The following is a 16706-nucleotide window of genomic DNA, read 5'->3' as shown; positions in this document are numbered from 1 at the left end:
CACTCTCTCCTCCTCCTACTCTTTTGTGGAAGCACAGACTTTCACTCCCCCACCTCCCCACCCTCACCCTGTTCCCCAGGCCCCAGGCTAGGCTTTGCATGGGACTCATTGCTGCCTCCTTTCCCTGGGCCCATGGCTTGATAGCTTGCAGAGAGACTGACTAGGAAGGGGGCTTGAGAGCCACCTGCACATGGAGCCAGAAAGTAAATGAAGCAGGTTTATTTTTACATACTGTCGACTGGAAATAATCAACTTTATTTAAAGAGAATGTGGAATCAGAGAGTTAAAAAAAAACCCCAACAACTTGTTAGAGCTGTTTTAAGAGTGATTTTAGGCGAGCTTTAGGAGTGGCACTCCTTCCTACGGTGGTAGGAGGCTGTCGAGTACATGCAAGGTGAATGGGGAGCTAGAGTTGCGCGTGCTCGGAGCCTTGGAGGACTGTGGAGCTGGGGAAGCCTGCAGGGCTGGTCTACTGGCGATATCTGCTCTCCTCCACCAAGCGCCTGCTACTCAGCTCAGGGCTTTGGAAGAGAGGGCAGAGTGACACCTGGCCAGGAGATCCTCAGGCCACAGCCTGGGGGAGTGGGATGCTGACATCTCAGCATGAGATGGTCTCTCGACCCTCAAGAAAGTTAGAGACCAGCATTGTGTGATGTCTCAGGCTTTGTCATCTGTAGTTTGTTCTAGTCCTAGGAACCAAGATGACACCAGTTATCTTTAAAAACCATATCATATTGGCTGTGAGCTCATTGCTTGTTGTGTTGTTGGAAATAGCTGTCCCTTGAGGTACCTTCTTCTCCCCCTCTCCTTTCTTCAAAATTTTTCTTCTTCCCAGCCTGTGTGTTTATCTCCTGATCTCTGTTTCAGCCCCATGTTCTATCTATCAAGTGCCAGGGCCATGTTAGTCTTTATTCTTATGTGTGGGGGTAGGGGTGGGGGGTGGGAAGGTATTGTTATTTGTTGTGTTTTCATAATTTTGATTTTTAAATAGATGACATATGCATATGATACAAAGGCTGTACCTTGGAAAATAAGTTTTTCTCCTGATTCTCTAGCCATTGAGTTTTCTGCCCTAGAAATAACAACTGTTATCTACTTCTTGGGTGTTATTTTGAAAATATTCTGGGCACATTCAAGCATATCCATATCTGATTTGATCTTTAAAATTATAGTAGGTACTAGAGTAGGGGGATTGTGTACTGGAAAGAGCAAGGAATGGGAGCCTGACTGGGCCTATCCCTTTATGCACATAAGCTCAGGTACCTTTCCCCTCTGACATGGGAACTGCTCCTCCACACCCTAGTCCACGGGGTGACTGGCAGTAGGGCTAGGCGGGGTCCATGGGAGCACAGTGAGACAGCGGTGAGGGCACTTGCCACTGGTATGACTATGGCACTCTTGGGGAAGTTGCCAGGTTGCCCAGGTCACCACTAGGCTGGAGTGAGGGCACAAGCTGTCCTGTCTTCTATAGGCATGGTTATAAAGAGAACCATATTTTTCGTGATTATAAAAATGTCTACATATTAGAAGGGATTTGGATACAACTAAAAGTACAAAGAAGAAAGTCAAATTACTTATTATCTAACTTCCCAGAGATAACCATTAAGATTGTTTTCTTTTCATACCTACATCCATGTATGTGTGTGTGTGTGTATTTCTTCTTAGAAAATTGAAGCTATACCATATGTAAAAGTTGCATATCCTTTTTCCAGTTTTACAGTAAAATTTAAAACTTTTTCCCATGTTACTAAACAATCTTTGAAAATATGTCATTGTTACATCTACATAAAACTTATGTTTATTGTTTATTGTCCTACTTTCAAGGTGTTAACTATTCACTCATTTCTTCCTCCTCACCCTGTTTTCTCGTGCCATAGAGCCCCAGCATCCATCCGTGGCCCTCAGTTTGCCTGTGTATGTATGGTCTTTGTGTCTACTCCCACCCCCCACAGTAACTTAGCATTTACTCAGTGCCTGCTGTCCTTGCCTTGTTGAAGGGTACCATCTGTTCTGGTGGTCAGTGCCCATGACCTGCTGAAATTATGAGTATCATGCCTGGCTGAAATGAATGTTTTTAGCTGCCACTTACTCTGTCCCCCCCTCCCTTTTTTTTAAGTGTATTCTTTGGATGGAAAGTGGTTAGAGCCCAGAGAATCTGGGCTATAATGCAGGCCCAGCCTTCGGCATATAAGATGCAAGGTACAGGTAGTATGGAAATATATTCTAGTTGTAAAACCGTTAGCCAGAAAACAGACATCCTCTTTAGTCAGTCAAGAAGAGTTGATGGCTCCCAGGACTTTTTCTGTGGATTCACATATATCCTTATGGAGATATAGCTAGTTTTCTGTTTTTCCCCATAAATGGAATCATAGTATATGTATCACTTGCATGTCCGCAAGTCTGTTCACTTGCTGATTTCTTTTCCTGGTCCCTAGGTGCTCCTGGCTTAGCTGTCCTTCCTGTTGTGTTTCGTATTCATGGGTGCTGCTTCTCCATAGCTAAATCTTTGTCTTCAATTTAGCTTTTAAACTCACTAAATGAACTGTTAAAACTTGTTCTTATGTATTGGTTATACTATTATTGTATTGCTACATTTTTATTGTAAACATTTTATTCTGCTTTTATGTTTAACTTCAGCTTCTTGGCTAGGCCAGTTTGCTTCAGTATGATGTTTCTAGATTAAGGTAGATTGGTTCTTAAATCTCCTTAAACATCTTTCTTACATCTTAAGAATGATGCAAACAGTTTTTTTTTTTTTTTTTTAACATTTATTTATTTATTTATTTATTTATTTATTTATTTTCACATGGGCAGGCACCGGGAAGCGAACCCGGGTCCTCTGGCATGGCAGGCAAGCATTCTTGCCTGCTGAGCCACTGTGGCCCGATGCAAACAGTTTTATTTCACTCCCTTTGGCTTTGATTTATTTTCTAGGGTCAAATAGAGGTTAAGAGTTGGATTGAGATGGTTGTAGTCTAGCTGCTGAAGGCTGAGGTGTTTTGTTGTGTTGTTTTGTTCTTAGATATGCCCTATCAAGCAGTTTATAGGAAACCAAGTACCCGTGAACCTGAGGATTTTGTTAACAAGGGCACTTTGGTTAATTAACAGGCCTTGCTCAGCTTTGTGAGGGCTAGAAAGAGTTGACTGTTCTTGTGACTCTGGTTGCAGAATACTTTTTCTTAAGAGGAGTATGTAGCACTGATGCTTCTTCTCTCAGGCTGGGGTTCCTTTTATCCCCGTGATTTCCTTGGAGACTAATCTGAAAAGAAATTACCACCCAGAAAGAGGGGGAGTTCTAGATATAAAAGCAAATATACTGTAGGTAATTTTGTTATGAATTTGTGATTTATTTGATTACTTCCTTAGGACTTGGAAATGGTATGTCCTCAGGCTCACCATGGCACGCCTTTTCTACGTGCTTGAATAGGTCGGCATTAAAGTTTCTTATTCTTTCTTAGGAGGCAGGAGCAGTTCCAGAAAAACCCTGACAGTTACAATGGTGCTGTCCGTGAGAACTACACCTGGTCACAGGACTACACCGACCTGGAGGTTAAGGTGCCAGTGCCCAAGCACATCGTGAAGGGGAAGCAGGTATGAGCCCCAAGGGCAGGCAGAGCTGTTCCTCCCCAAGTGACCCTCACCTATGTTCGCAGGTGGGCTCCCATGGAGTGTACTGACTGGTAACTGCAATAACTCCAGCCAACCAAAGATAGGCCTGTGCGTTTTCAGGAAATTTAGGTCAAATGAGCCTATTACCTGAACAAATGGGCAATCCATGGATTCTCTGCTATGAATGAGCCTTGGATGTATGTGGCAGGGAGGGTATTTGGAACATGGCTTCAGGACTTTCTCTTTCCTTTGTCTTATTACTGAATTCTTTGTCTTGCTCCAGGAGTTTGCTTCTTGTTCTTCCTTTGTTTTCTCCACTCCCACCCTGTCTGTTAGGTTTCTCCTATCAGGTTTGCAGAAATGTTCCCACTCAGAGGATAGCAAATTTCCATTCTCACTCCGAGGCTCTGGACTGAAGCCCACGCAGTCCAGTGTTCTCTGTAAGTTAAATCTGCCTTTTTCTGCAGCTCTGTGTAGACCTTTACAGGTGTACTAAACACAGTCATAAACATTCTAAGACCCCTGTTTTAGATGACCCAGCCTTTAGGTTTTCAAAGAAATACTCAGACAGTACCTTTGTAAATTCTAGGGTTTTTTTGCAACATTAAGTCTGCCTTCAGCTTTTCTTAAGAAAGGTCAATCAACTAAACTTAGGGTAATAATGAAAGTATGTTCACACATAGTGTATGTAACTTGAATTTCTCCACACCTTCCCAATGTGCGGCCCAATAAACTTATATTGAATAGTGTAATAGAGTGGAATAATACCTTCTCAGAGGAAAAGCTGCTAAAATCTGTGTGTAGAGCAAAAATCACATATTGTCAATGTTATATTTGAAATATCCCTTCAGTGGAGCATAAAAAAGTTCACGTGAGTTTTTATGCACAGCTCTGTGTGTATACATACAGATATATGTGTGTGCACATCTGTGTGTATACAATGTATGTGGTAATTTTATCATAGAGAGGAGAGAATTATAATTTAATTGTATAGTACTTGCAGTTACAGGATAGAAAGAACTTATTAAATACTGAAATCACTAGTAGCATAGTGAGATGTATGCCCAGCAGGAGGCACATGGGACAGAGGGCAAAGGCACCTGTGCTGGTTTGAAGCTATTATGTACCACAGAAAAGACATGTTTTAGTCCTGATCCAGTCTTGTGGGAGCAGCCATTTCTTCTAATCCTGTTTCAACACTGCAGGATGGAAATTTTTGATTAAATGATCTCTACGGAGATGTGACTTGCCCAATAGTTGGTGGGACCTTTAGATTAGGAGATAAGGCTCCACCCATTCAAGGTGGGTGTCGATTAGTTTACTGGAGTCCTTTAAAAGAGAAAATACTTTGGAGAAAGCTCAGAGCAAATGTGGATACTTGGAGGGCAATTGCTTCAGAGCTGACAAAGCCAAGCAAACCAGAACCCAGAATTGTGTCCTGGAGGAGCTAAGTGAAGACTCACAGATGACAAATGAGGAGCCCCCACAAGAAACAGGTTGAATGCATTTGAGCTCAGGAGCAAGGGGCCAGTGAATGCCAGCCATGTGACTTTCCAGCTGACAGGTGTTCCGGATGACATCAGGTTTTCTTGAGTGAAGATAACCTCTTGTTGCCTTAGTTTGGATTGCAATCCCTTTTTGCAGGCCTTTCTGTTTCTGGTGTATTGCTTTCCAGCAGCATTAGCAAGCTAATACAGCACCCATCTCAGGTTCATCCTCAGGCATGTGCTCATGGAGGGAAGTGCCCCATGGAATTGCCTACATTTTCAAATTAGTATTCATTCACTTTCTCTTCAGACTTCTTGGTTTTTGCTGAATTCATATAATTTCAAACTCATGTGATGGGTCTCTACTGTGAGCTAAGCTTCCCTGACTTCTGGTCCTCTCCTTAATGTTTCTGCAGACCTTTCTAAACATTGCCTGGGATCCACAGAGGGCATCCCTCCTAGCCCAGAGCCAGTCTCTTGTGCCATTTCTTAATATCCCTCATGGCAGTGCCCTTCATGTGGCTAGTGGTGCCTTCCATGAGGGCTGATGGCTGGGCCTAGGCAGCCTCATTTTTTGTCCTCGATGCCCTATAGAGGACCAGCCATGCTTTCCCAACTCCTCCGCAGGGCTGCTTGTTGTCTGCTGGTGTATTACTCCCTCATGGACCCTCCCAGGGAGACAGCTGTCCCAACTTCTCCACTTAACATCTATCCTTGGGGTGTAGGTGCCAGGTCATGGCTGGCCTTTCTCCTCTATGCTCAGGCACAGACCCCAAACCACCTCTTGTTCCTCAGTCAGAAATACTCCCCTCCTCCATTTTGCAATCATGGCAAGACATGTGTGAGGCCCATACTAGCTTCGGCTGATTATCCTGTGGCCTAGTACCAGCAGAAAGCTATGTTTCCCCTCCCCATAGCCTTCTACCCACTCCCAGTAGATCTTTTACCAGAGCCTACGCAGGTAGAATTTTAGAATCACAGAATTCAATATAATTTTTAGGAATTAAGTTGCAGATACTTAGGACCATAGGGATGGTCCCCAGGAGCAGATAACTGGGGACCATCCCTATGAAAATTCATACTTCAGATGATTACTTCCTGTCTGTTTCTAGCCAGTTATTAGCAGTGATTACTGACTTTCCTAGTTACTAATTTCTTTAAGTACAAATTCTTATCCAAATGCCTTGGCAAAACCACAAACTAGAGGTTAAAACAGATTTGCATCATAATCCTAACATTTAAAAAAAAATTACTAACTAATCATTACTTTTAAATGGTACATTTTCCTCCATTTAAACTTAAAATTTTTTTTTTTTTACCTTTCCTGAGAAGTATAGGGTTTGTCAGAGTAGTTTACCCAGTGTTATCTGAGGGTTTTAGTAGTTTGAGTATTGTTTTCATTTTATTTTTAGGTAGGGTTGCCTTGTATGAACCTGTATAAATTATGAAAAATATTAGTTACTGTGCTTTGCTCACCTGTCTAAAAAAATATATAGCTTCCCTTCTGTTGTCTTGCCTTGGACTTCTGGAATTTTCTCTGAAAGGACTTATATAAGCCCCAAACTAAAAGTTGTTACATTCTCTTTCTTTGACTCAGGAGACCCAGGTCACCTGACAGACAGCTCTAGATATCAGTCACCATAATGAACACTTCCTGTTGGCAGTGGGGTCTGTTACACTAGCTCATCAGGAGGGTTAGCCTCAGGGTTCTGATCTGGAACGGGCACCGTGGAGGAAGGTCACACCCTACCCTTTGTCTCATCCTGCTCAGGTGACACACTTTCATCCTCAAGTTCAGGTGTATCCCTCTCTCAGATACACTTGTCATGGTCTCGAGGAGATGTGGGCCCTCTCTCACTTAGGGATCACCCTGGGCTTTGTTTATTCACGCATTAGTCACCTGCCAAGCTCCTGCCTCCAGGTGCCGGGCTCTGTCCGGATGGCTCCTCTGGAGCTGGATGCTAGTGAGGCTTCACACAGTGAGCAAACAGATAAAGAAAGAAGGTGATTTTAGCTAGTGGTAAGCACCATGCAAAAAATATATCTGAGTGCTAATGTTTATTTCAACATTAACATTATAGTGCTTTCTCTGTGCTGGCCACTGTTCCAGGAGCCTTAGAAATAGTAACTCATCTAATTTGGGCTTCCTGACATTCCTGTGAGGTAGTTCCTAGTTACATTAGGAGGAAATGGTTCAGGGTTATTTGTTTAAGGTCTCTCGACTCCCAAGTGTCAGAGCTGGGATTTCAGTGCAGGTCAGCGCTCCATTACCGTGCAGGGAGGAAGCTGCCCTGGCATGGGAATGCTGCTCATCCGGGCTCAGAGAAGGTTCTGAGGTGGTATTTGGACCAAGACTGGAGTCAATTCAGATGTTGAGACCCTGGGATCTAAATAAGGAGCTTTTCACTGAAGCTGTTGGTTTATTTCCATTTGAACTTTTTATGATACCCACTGCCTTTATTTAGACTGATGTTCCACCTGTGAAAACCGTGTCATGCTTCATTTCCTACATGGTCGAAAATGTTCTCTTTCTCCATCAATAGTATTTTTTCCCCATGTCATTCTTATTAGACTATAAACTTAAAAATTCTGTCTCTCTGTCTCACTTTCTTAGTGATCTAAGAGTTTTATTCATTCCCCATTTAGAACTTTGGAATAAGTTTATTTGTGTCTCTTGGATTTTGCTTATCTAAGAGATTTTTCTCAGAGTTGCTACTTTCTTTCTGGACTGGCTCTTTTCTAGTTGTTCCCTTGTCGCTAGCTACCTATCAGAAGCGTTTATTTTTAGTTTTATCTGTGGCACCTATCAGAATCCTGAGGGGTAGCTGTGATTGCAGCAATGCAGCTAATGAAGTCATGGTTTGTTCTGGGTTGGAAATTGATGGGCTTCTTGTAGGTAGCTAGCTCTGTGTTTGCAGACTGGGTGGGGGCGTTGGGGATAAGAGATGGATATGAGAGGCACTTTGTTAGTGGACAGGGCATGAAAGTAAGGTTCTGGGGCCTGCATTCTCCAGCAGTAACTTGATGCTTTGGTCGTCAGAATTTGCCTTTTGCTTGCCCCTTTCCTTGATTTCTTTTCTGTAGAAGTGAATATGGAAAGATTGTATGTTAAGGGGTAAGGGGTTAGTGATGGGCAAATAAGAGTGTGTACGCATGCTATATGTTCTTTGGAAAGAAAATTTTTTAATGTCCTTATTTTACATGTAACATTTTTTATCATTTTGCTGGTAAGCAAATACAAATTTCCTTCTCAAAATGAAGCTTTTCATATCATGTAATAAGAAAACGTGGTTAGGTTTTTTATTCGCTAGGCTTTTTGTTTAGTCAACTCTGTTTAGGAAATGGAGCTGAGTTCAACTTTTCTTTCCTCAATGTAACCATGGAACAGGGAAAAGGAACTTTTAAATTCATGACATAGCTGTTTATGCAACTGTTAAATGTCAGGCCTGGGTGGTTATAAATCTTCCATTTTATTGAATCATAGAATTTCAGTGCTGGAAAATTAAACTCCAGGGCTTTTTAGTTTAACCTCTCATTTTACTGATGTGGAAACTCTGCTCAAGAGGTGAACTCGTGGGGACCCAAGAAGGAGCAGCAGAGCAGAAACTAGAAGCTTCCCAGTCCTGGCTCGGTATTCTTTGATTGTCTCATGACTGTAAACTGTCATGTCTTTGTTGGAAACTGTAGAAAAATCCTCCCACTCCTTGGTATGGTTTGATGTCATAGAACTACAAGAGAATTCCTTTCCTCCTGCATGTTCTCCTTTTTAACAATGCTGTGGCTGTTTTTATTCTTGTCGGCCAGCGCACCCACAGTAGTTCTGTACACTAACTCCAAGGCATCCTCTGGATGCCCAGTCCCTACCATAGCCTCCCCACCACAGCTTGCATGGGAGTTCTGAACAGCACCCCTCTATGAGACCTGTCCTGTTTCCACCATAAACCATGGGCCTTCCAGAATAGCACCACCTCCGTGAAATGTGCCCTGTTCCCGCCACAGCCCATGTGCCTTCCGGAACAGCATGAACTCCTGAGACCTGTCTTGTCCCTGCCTCAGGCCACCTGCCTTCCAGAACAGCACAACTTCCTAAGACCTGTCCTGTTTCCACCACAGGTCATGGACCTTCCAGAACAGGATGACCTTTGTAAGGCCTGCCCTGCCCCATCCATAGAGCCTAGGCCTTCTGGAATATCATGACCTCTATGAGACCTTCCCTGTCCCAGTCACAGGCTGTAGGCCTTCAGGAATAGCACCCTGCTGTGACACCTGTCCTTTGTATGGGTCTTACTGATCCCCAAGCTTCGAATCTGTGGTGAGGATTTGCCATCAGGTTTACTGCAGGTGTTAAAAAGTGGCATGACTTCGCAAGAAACAATGAAGTTGTGAGGCATGTGACTAGAAGAATGAACTCTAAGTGCTGTATGTTGAATGAAATGTCAGGAACAAAAGACATATTATCGTGACTCAATCATATGGACTAACTATAATATAAAAATTTGGTGAACTAAAGTCAAGAGCATTGGGTTTTACTTTGGGGCTTATTATAAAGGGTCCTGGATAGTAAACTCTTACATCAGTTGCATGTATTCAGAAGATGTAACTATTAATTTTAAATTCTGAGATACTAGGCCGTTTGTATATGACATGGTCTTTACCAAAAACTCGAGGTGTATATGTGGCACCTGAGACTCAGCATTAGAGCTCTGAAGCTATGAAAAGTCAGCAGTACCCCATACAGGAACTGTTTAAAAAGTTGAAAAAGTGATCAGACATTGAATAAAGATATGAATGAAACTGATCTGGATAGGGCTAAGGTATAATAGAAGACTGGGTAAAAGATGATATTGTCCACATTTTAAAACTTCAACTTCTGTGTGACTAAAGGGAGAGATGTTTATTTGGTGCAAAATTCATATTTTGGGTAGTGCATTTCCTAATTTAACTTGTATGGTCAGTTTAGATGAACATCTAAGTACATGGAATCTTGAATAGGCTGTGAGATTTTGTTGTTTGTCCAGGTTAGTATGATACCCTGGTAAGTCCCAGAGTGATCTGAACAGTGAATAAAGAAGTATTTGCAAAGTCCCTTTGGGGAATGGGGAGAAAGGAGGAAATATTAAATTTTCCCCTTTGGAGAATTTCTGATATTTTCTTAGGGGCTGAGAGATTTCAAACAGAGTCGACGGATTATCCTGGAAATTACTCTTATGCATTATATAGATAGCCCTTTTTAGTTTATGGTGTATTGGAGTGACTAGAGGAAAGTACCTGAAACTGTTGAGCTGTGTTCCAGTAGCCTGCATTCTTTTTTTTTTATTATTAATTTAAAAAAAATTAACAACAAACCAACAAAACAATAAGATATCATTCCATTCTACATATATAATCAGTAATTCATAATATCATCACATAGTTTCATATTCATCATTTCTTAGAACATTTGCATCGATTTAGAAAAATAAAAAGACAACAGAAAAAGAAATAAAACGATAACAGAGAAAAAAACAGTTATACATACCATACCCCTTACCCCTCGCTTTCATTTACCACTAGCATTTCAAACTAAATTTATTTTAACATTTGTTCCCCCTATTATTTATTTTTATTCCATATGTTCTACTCTTTTGTTGATATGGTAGATAAAAGGAGCATCAGACACAAGGTTTTCACGTTCACAGAGACACATTGTGAAAGCTATATCATTGTTCAATCATCATCAAGAAACATGGCTACTGGAACACAGCTCTTCATTTTCAGGCAGTTCCCTCCAGCCTCTCCGCTACATCTTGAACAACAAGGTGATATCTACTTAATGTGTAAGAATATCCTCCAGGATAACCTCTCGACTCTGTTTGGAATCTCTCAGCCATTGACACTTTGTCTCATTTCACTTTTCCCCCTTTGGTCGAGAAGATTCTCTCAATCCCTTGATGTTGATTCTCAGCTCATTCTAGGGTTTTTCTCAGTCCCTTGATGCTGAGTCTCAGCTCATTCCAGGATCTCTGTCCCACGTTGCCAGGAAGGTCCACACCCCTGGCAGTCATGTCCCACGCAGAGAAGGGGAGGGTGGTGAGACTGCTTGTCATGTTGGCTGGAGGGAGAGACTACATCTGAGCAACAAAAAAAGCTCTCTTGAGGGTGACTCTTAGGCCTAAATTTTAAGTAGACTTGACCTATCCTTTGTGGGGTTAACTTTCATATGAACAAACCCCGACTGGGGGCTCAGCCTGTAGCTTTGGTTGTCCACACTGCTTGTGAGAATATCAAGAATTCAACTTGGGAAGTTGAATTTCTCCCGGCTCTCACCATTCCCTGAAGGGGGCTTGCAAATACTTTTCCACTCACTGATCAAATCACTCTGGGATTCATCGGGGCATCACTCTGGAGAAACCAACAAAATCTCATGTCCTACCTGAGAGTCCAGGTACTTATGATGTTCAATCAAACTATCTACATAAGTTATATTAAGTAGCTTGCATTCTTGATTAATATTGTATAAAGATATAACTTTTACAATGTGATTGTGTGAATGTGAAAACGTTGTATCTGATGCTACTGATATCCAGGGTATGGACAGATGAGTAAAAAATATGGATAATAAATAAATAAATAATAGGGGAGACAAAGGGTAAAATAAATTAGGTAGATGGAAACTACCTCTTAGGTAGGGGTAAGGGTTATGGGATGTATGAGTTTTTTCTTTTTATTTCTTTTTCTGGAATGATGCAAATGTTCTAAAGATGATCATGGTAATGAATACACAACTATATAATGATATTGTGAGCCATAGATTATACACCATGTGTAGAATGTATGTGTGTGAAGATTTCTCAATTAAAAAAAAAACAAAAAAACCCCAACCTTATTCAGTTGGGCTACACCTGAACTTTAAAAAAAAAAAGCATGACTTCTGTTTTCCTTCTTAGAATGTGTTCAGAAAAAAATATAGGGAAATTTTTCTTCCATAATAGAAAAAGGTTAATAGGCTGAATTTATTTACTTTTAAAAATTTATTTCATTTTTGAATACATAGTAATTTATTCAGTGTAAAATATCAAAATGTATACACTGCAGATTCTCTTTTCTGCCTCCCACCCTCTTCTAACTTGTATCAAACCCTGCTGGTCACCTAAGGAGTCACAGCTACTAGTTCTGTACATTTTGACATATATTTTTTATGCAAATATAATAGATATAAATATATATTACTTCATCCTCACCTTAGCGGTGTTTTTTTTAAATTAGAGCAGCTATAGGTTTATAGCAAAATCGTGCAGAAAATGCAGAGTTCCCATGCACTCCCCCACACGTGTATTTTTCGCTATTAACATTTGCATTAATGTGGTATCTTTGTTGCAGTTGACAAAATAATATTATAATTGCATTATTAACTCTAGTCCATAGTTTATATTATTTACTCTTTATGTTATACAGTTTTATGGTATTTTTTTTGTTTTGTTTTTATCTTGTTCACCTATATACAACCTAAAATTTCCCATTTAACTACTTTTAAATATACAGTTAAGTGGTGATAGTTTCATTCACATGTTGTGCTACTGTCATGACTGTCCATGACCAAAACTTCTCCATCCCCCAAACAGATTCTACCAGTTAAGCATTAACTCTCCATTCTCCCACTTGGGCCCTGGTAACTTGCATTCTAGTTTCTGACTCTACAAATTTGCATATTCTGATTATTTAATATATGTGAGATCATGCAATATTTGTTCCTTTGTTTCTGGCTTTTTTCATTAGCATAAAGTCTTCGAGGTTCATCCATACTGTCGTTTGTATCAGAACGTCATTCTTTTTCATGGCTGAATAATATTACATTGTATGTATATGCCACATTTTGTTTATCCATGCATCTGTTCATGGACACTTCGATTATGTTTGCCTTTTGACAGTTGTGAGTAATGCTACTGTGGACTTCATTGTGCAAAGACCTGGTCCAGTCTCTTTTGCCCATATACCTTCTTTTGGGTATATGCCTACAAGTGGGATTTCCAGGTGATAGGGTAATTCTATACTTATCTCTTCAAGGAACTGCCAAACTATTTTCCACAGTGGCTGCACCATTTTACATTCCCATTAACAGTGTATGAGGGTTCTTATTTCTCTCCATCCTCAACAATATTTGTTATTTTCTGTTTGTTTGTTTGTTTTTAATGATAGCCATTCTAGTGGGTGTGAGGTGGTTTCACATTGTGGTTTTTTATTTTTTTATTTTATTTTTTAAATACCAAAATACACATAACAAATGCAAACATTCTTATTTTGATCATTGCGTTCTACATATATAATCAGTAATTCACAACATCATCTCATCACATTGTGGTTTTGACTTGCATTTCTCTAATGACTAGTGATGTTGAGCATCCTTTTGTGTACTTACTGGCCATTTGTATATCTTCTTTAGTAAAATGTCTGTTCAAATCTTTTGCCCATTTTTTAATTGGATTGTCTTTTTTATTGTTGAATTATAGGAGTTCTTCATAAATTCTGAATATTAAACCCATGTTGAATATAGGGCTTTCAAGTGCTTTCTTCCATTCTTTAGGTTGTCTGTTTACTTTTTTGCTCAAGTCCTTTGATGCCCCAATTTAAAAATTTTGATGAAGTCCCATGTATCTATTTTTTCTTTTGTTGCTCATGCTTTTGGTGTAAAGTCTAAGAATCCATTGGCCAACACAAGTTCCTGAAGATATTTCTTCTGTATTTTCTTCTAGGGATTTCATACTTTTGGGTTCTTATGTTCAGGCCTTTGATCCATTTTGATTTAATTTTTATATATTGTGAGAAGTAGGAGTCCACCTTCATTCTATTGCATATGGATATCCAATTTTCCTAATACTATTTGTTAAAGAGACTATTCTTTCCCAACTGAGTGGCCTTGGCTTCTTTTTTAAAAAAATCAGTTGGGCCATAGATGTGAGAGTTTATTTCTGAACTCTCAGTTAGATTTCATTTGTCTATATGTCTGACCTTATACTAGTACCATGTTGTTTTGATTATGGCAGCTTTGTAATAAGTTTTTTTCCCCCTGATTCTTTTATGTTTATTTCTGCATATACTGGAGAAAACTTGAAAACTATAGTTAAACCGGAAAGAAAAATATGTATAGAGAGAAAGAAATCTCTGTTCGGGACTAAGCAAGTATCTGTAGTGAGTTGAGTTGTGTTCAAGTCCTAAACCCCCTTACCTGTGAAGATGACCTTATTGTAAATAGGTCAAATTAGTTAAATTAAAATGAGGTCATATTTGATTACGATGGGTCTAAATTCAATGGTGTCTTTATAAGAGTGAAAGAAGAAAAAGTTTGAACACAGAGACCCAGAGGTAGAGACTCACGCAGAGGGAGGAAGGCCATGTGAGGGTAGAGATGGATACTGGAGTGAAGTGGCTACAAGCCAAGGAAAGCGCAGGCAGGCCAGGAGACACCAGCAGTTGGAGGACGCAAGGAAGGCACCTTCCTAGAGCCTTCAGAGGGCGCACGGCCCTGCTGCCACTTGGATTTTGGCTTTTCAACTCCAGGACCACAAGCAAGTGCAAATTGTAGTAAGTTTTAAAATAAAAATATTTGAATTCTGCAACTTCATTCTTCATTTTTTTAAGATGGTCTTGGCTATCCAGGATCCCTTAAGCCTTCCGTATGAATTTGATGATTTGCTTTTCCATTTCTAAAAAGAAGACTGATAGAATTTTTATTGGGGTTATATTGACTCTGTAAATTGCTTTGGGTTGAATTGACATCTTAATATTTAGTCTTCTAATCCTTGAACAGTAATGTCCTTCATTTATTTAGATCTTCTTTAATTTCTTTCAGCCATACTGTGTGGTTTTCACATAGAAGTTCTTTACATTTTGGTTAAATTTATACCATGATATTTAATTATTTTACTTGCTATTGTAAATCTAATTTCTTTCTTGATTTCCTCTTCAGTGTATAGAAACACAACTGATTGCTATGTGTTGATCTTGTACCTTGCCACTTTGTTGAATTTATTAGCTCTAGTGTATTTTTGGTAGATTCTTCAGAATTTTGTATACATAGAATCATATAATCTGCAAATAGGGGAAATTTTAGATCTTCCTTTCCAATCTGGATGCCTTTTATTTCTTTCCTTTTCCTAGTTTCTCTGGCTAGCATTCCAAAACAATATTGAATGACAGTGGTGACAGTGGGTGGCGCTGTTTTGTATCTTGCTCTTTTCACTTAACAAATGCCTTGGAATTTTTTCCTTAATAGTAAAGACAATCTACATTCTTTTAAAACACTGTATAGTATTCTAGTGTGTAGATTTTTGTGTGTTTTTTTATAACCACTCACTGAAATGTTATCAGTGCTTTCCCCACAGTTTCAGTTTGTTAGGGCTGGTATGAAAAACACCGCAAACTAGTTGGCTTAAACAACAGGAATTTAGCATCTCATTGTTTTGGAGGAAGAGCACTGCAGACCAGTTGGCTTAAACAACAGGAATTTATCATCTCATTGTTTGGGAGGCTATAGGTCCAAATCTAGCTGTCAGCAGATCATGCTTTCGCTGAAGTCTGTAGTATTCTGGCATTGGCTTGCTGACAGTCAGTCAACATCTGCCTCTGTGGCATGGCTATCTCCCTCTAAATCCTCTGACTTCTTTTGCTCTGGTATAAGGACTCTAGTCAAACTGGATTTAGGCCCACCCTGATTTGTTTGGCTTTATCTCCTTAGGATCTTAAGGGATGCTCTTTAAAAATGGGTTCACACCCACAGAAGCCTGGGTTTAGGGTGTGAAATTTTTTTTTTTTTTTTGTAGGGGACTCTTGTAAGAAGCCAGTGTCAGCTTACAAGAGTAAGGAATTTGTCTGCTTTGTTTACCACCATGTGCCCAGTGCCTAGAAGAATGCCTAGCATGCAGGAGGTGCTCAGTAAGTTTTCAGCAGACATAGTGTGTCTTGGGTAATTTGGCTTACAATGACAGAACCCCAAGAACCCAAGTGCCCAGCTCAGACCCTTTAGACTGGGGCTCTAATATCCTGCTTTGCTCTGTCAAGTGGCGGGTTGATTATTAAACTAGTACCCTGTTAATGGACATGTAGGCTGTTTCCAGTCCTTCACTATTATAAACAAAGCAGCATGTGCCCTTAAAATTTTTGCATACAAATTTATATTTTGTGTAGTGCATTTCTTAGTTTAACTTGTATGGTCAGTTTAGTTAACACCGTAAGTATGTGGAATCTTGAATAGGGCATGAGATTTTTTAAAAAAAATTTTCATTGACAAAACTACATGTAAACACAGACATTCTTAACATACAAACATTCCATACATGGTGTACGATCCGTGGCTCACAGTATCATCACATAAATAGTATAGTCATCACCATGATCAGTTTTTAGAATGTTTTTATCACTCTTGAACAAGAAATAAAAAGAAAAAAGAAAAACTCACTCATGCCATACACCTTACCCCTCCCTCTCATTGACCACTAGTATTTCCATCTACCCACTATATTTTAACCTTTGTTCCCCCTATTATTATTTTTTATTCATCTATCCATATCCATACCTTGGTAAAGGGAACATCAGACCCAAGGTTTTCGTAATCACACAGTCACATTGTAAACATTA

At 39.9% G+C, this 16706-nt stretch overlaps 1 protein-coding gene and 1 pseudogene across 3 annotated transcripts in view; one reads left to right on the top strand and one right to left on the bottom strand.

Annotated features, from left to right (window-relative positions):
• LOC143678333 (26S proteasome non-ATPase regulatory subunit 4-like) overlaps positions 1-134 on the bottom strand; it is a 33066-nt pseudogene extending 32932 nt beyond the window's left edge.
• Positions 1-16706, top strand: part of NUDCD3 (NudC domain containing 3) — a 238738-nt gene that overhangs the window by 156572 nt on the left and 65460 nt on the right. For all 3 annotated transcript variants that reach the window (XM_077118267.1, XM_077118262.1, XM_077118253.1), the window contains exon 3: positions 3459-3591. In XM_077118267.1, coding sequence (XP_076974382.1) covers positions 3459-3591 — 133 coding nt within the window. The remainder of the gene's footprint in view (positions 1-3458; positions 3592-16706) is intronic.

Source organism: Tamandua tetradactyla, chromosome 1, assembly GCF_023851605.1.
Source record: "Tamandua tetradactyla isolate mTamTet1 chromosome 1, mTamTet1.pri, whole genome shotgun sequence".
Classification (NCBI taxonomy): Eukaryota; Metazoa; Chordata; class Mammalia; order Pilosa; family Myrmecophagidae; genus Tamandua; species Tamandua tetradactyla.
Note: the sequence above shows the minus strand (reverse complement) of the source record. Positions and strands in the feature narration are given on the sequence as shown.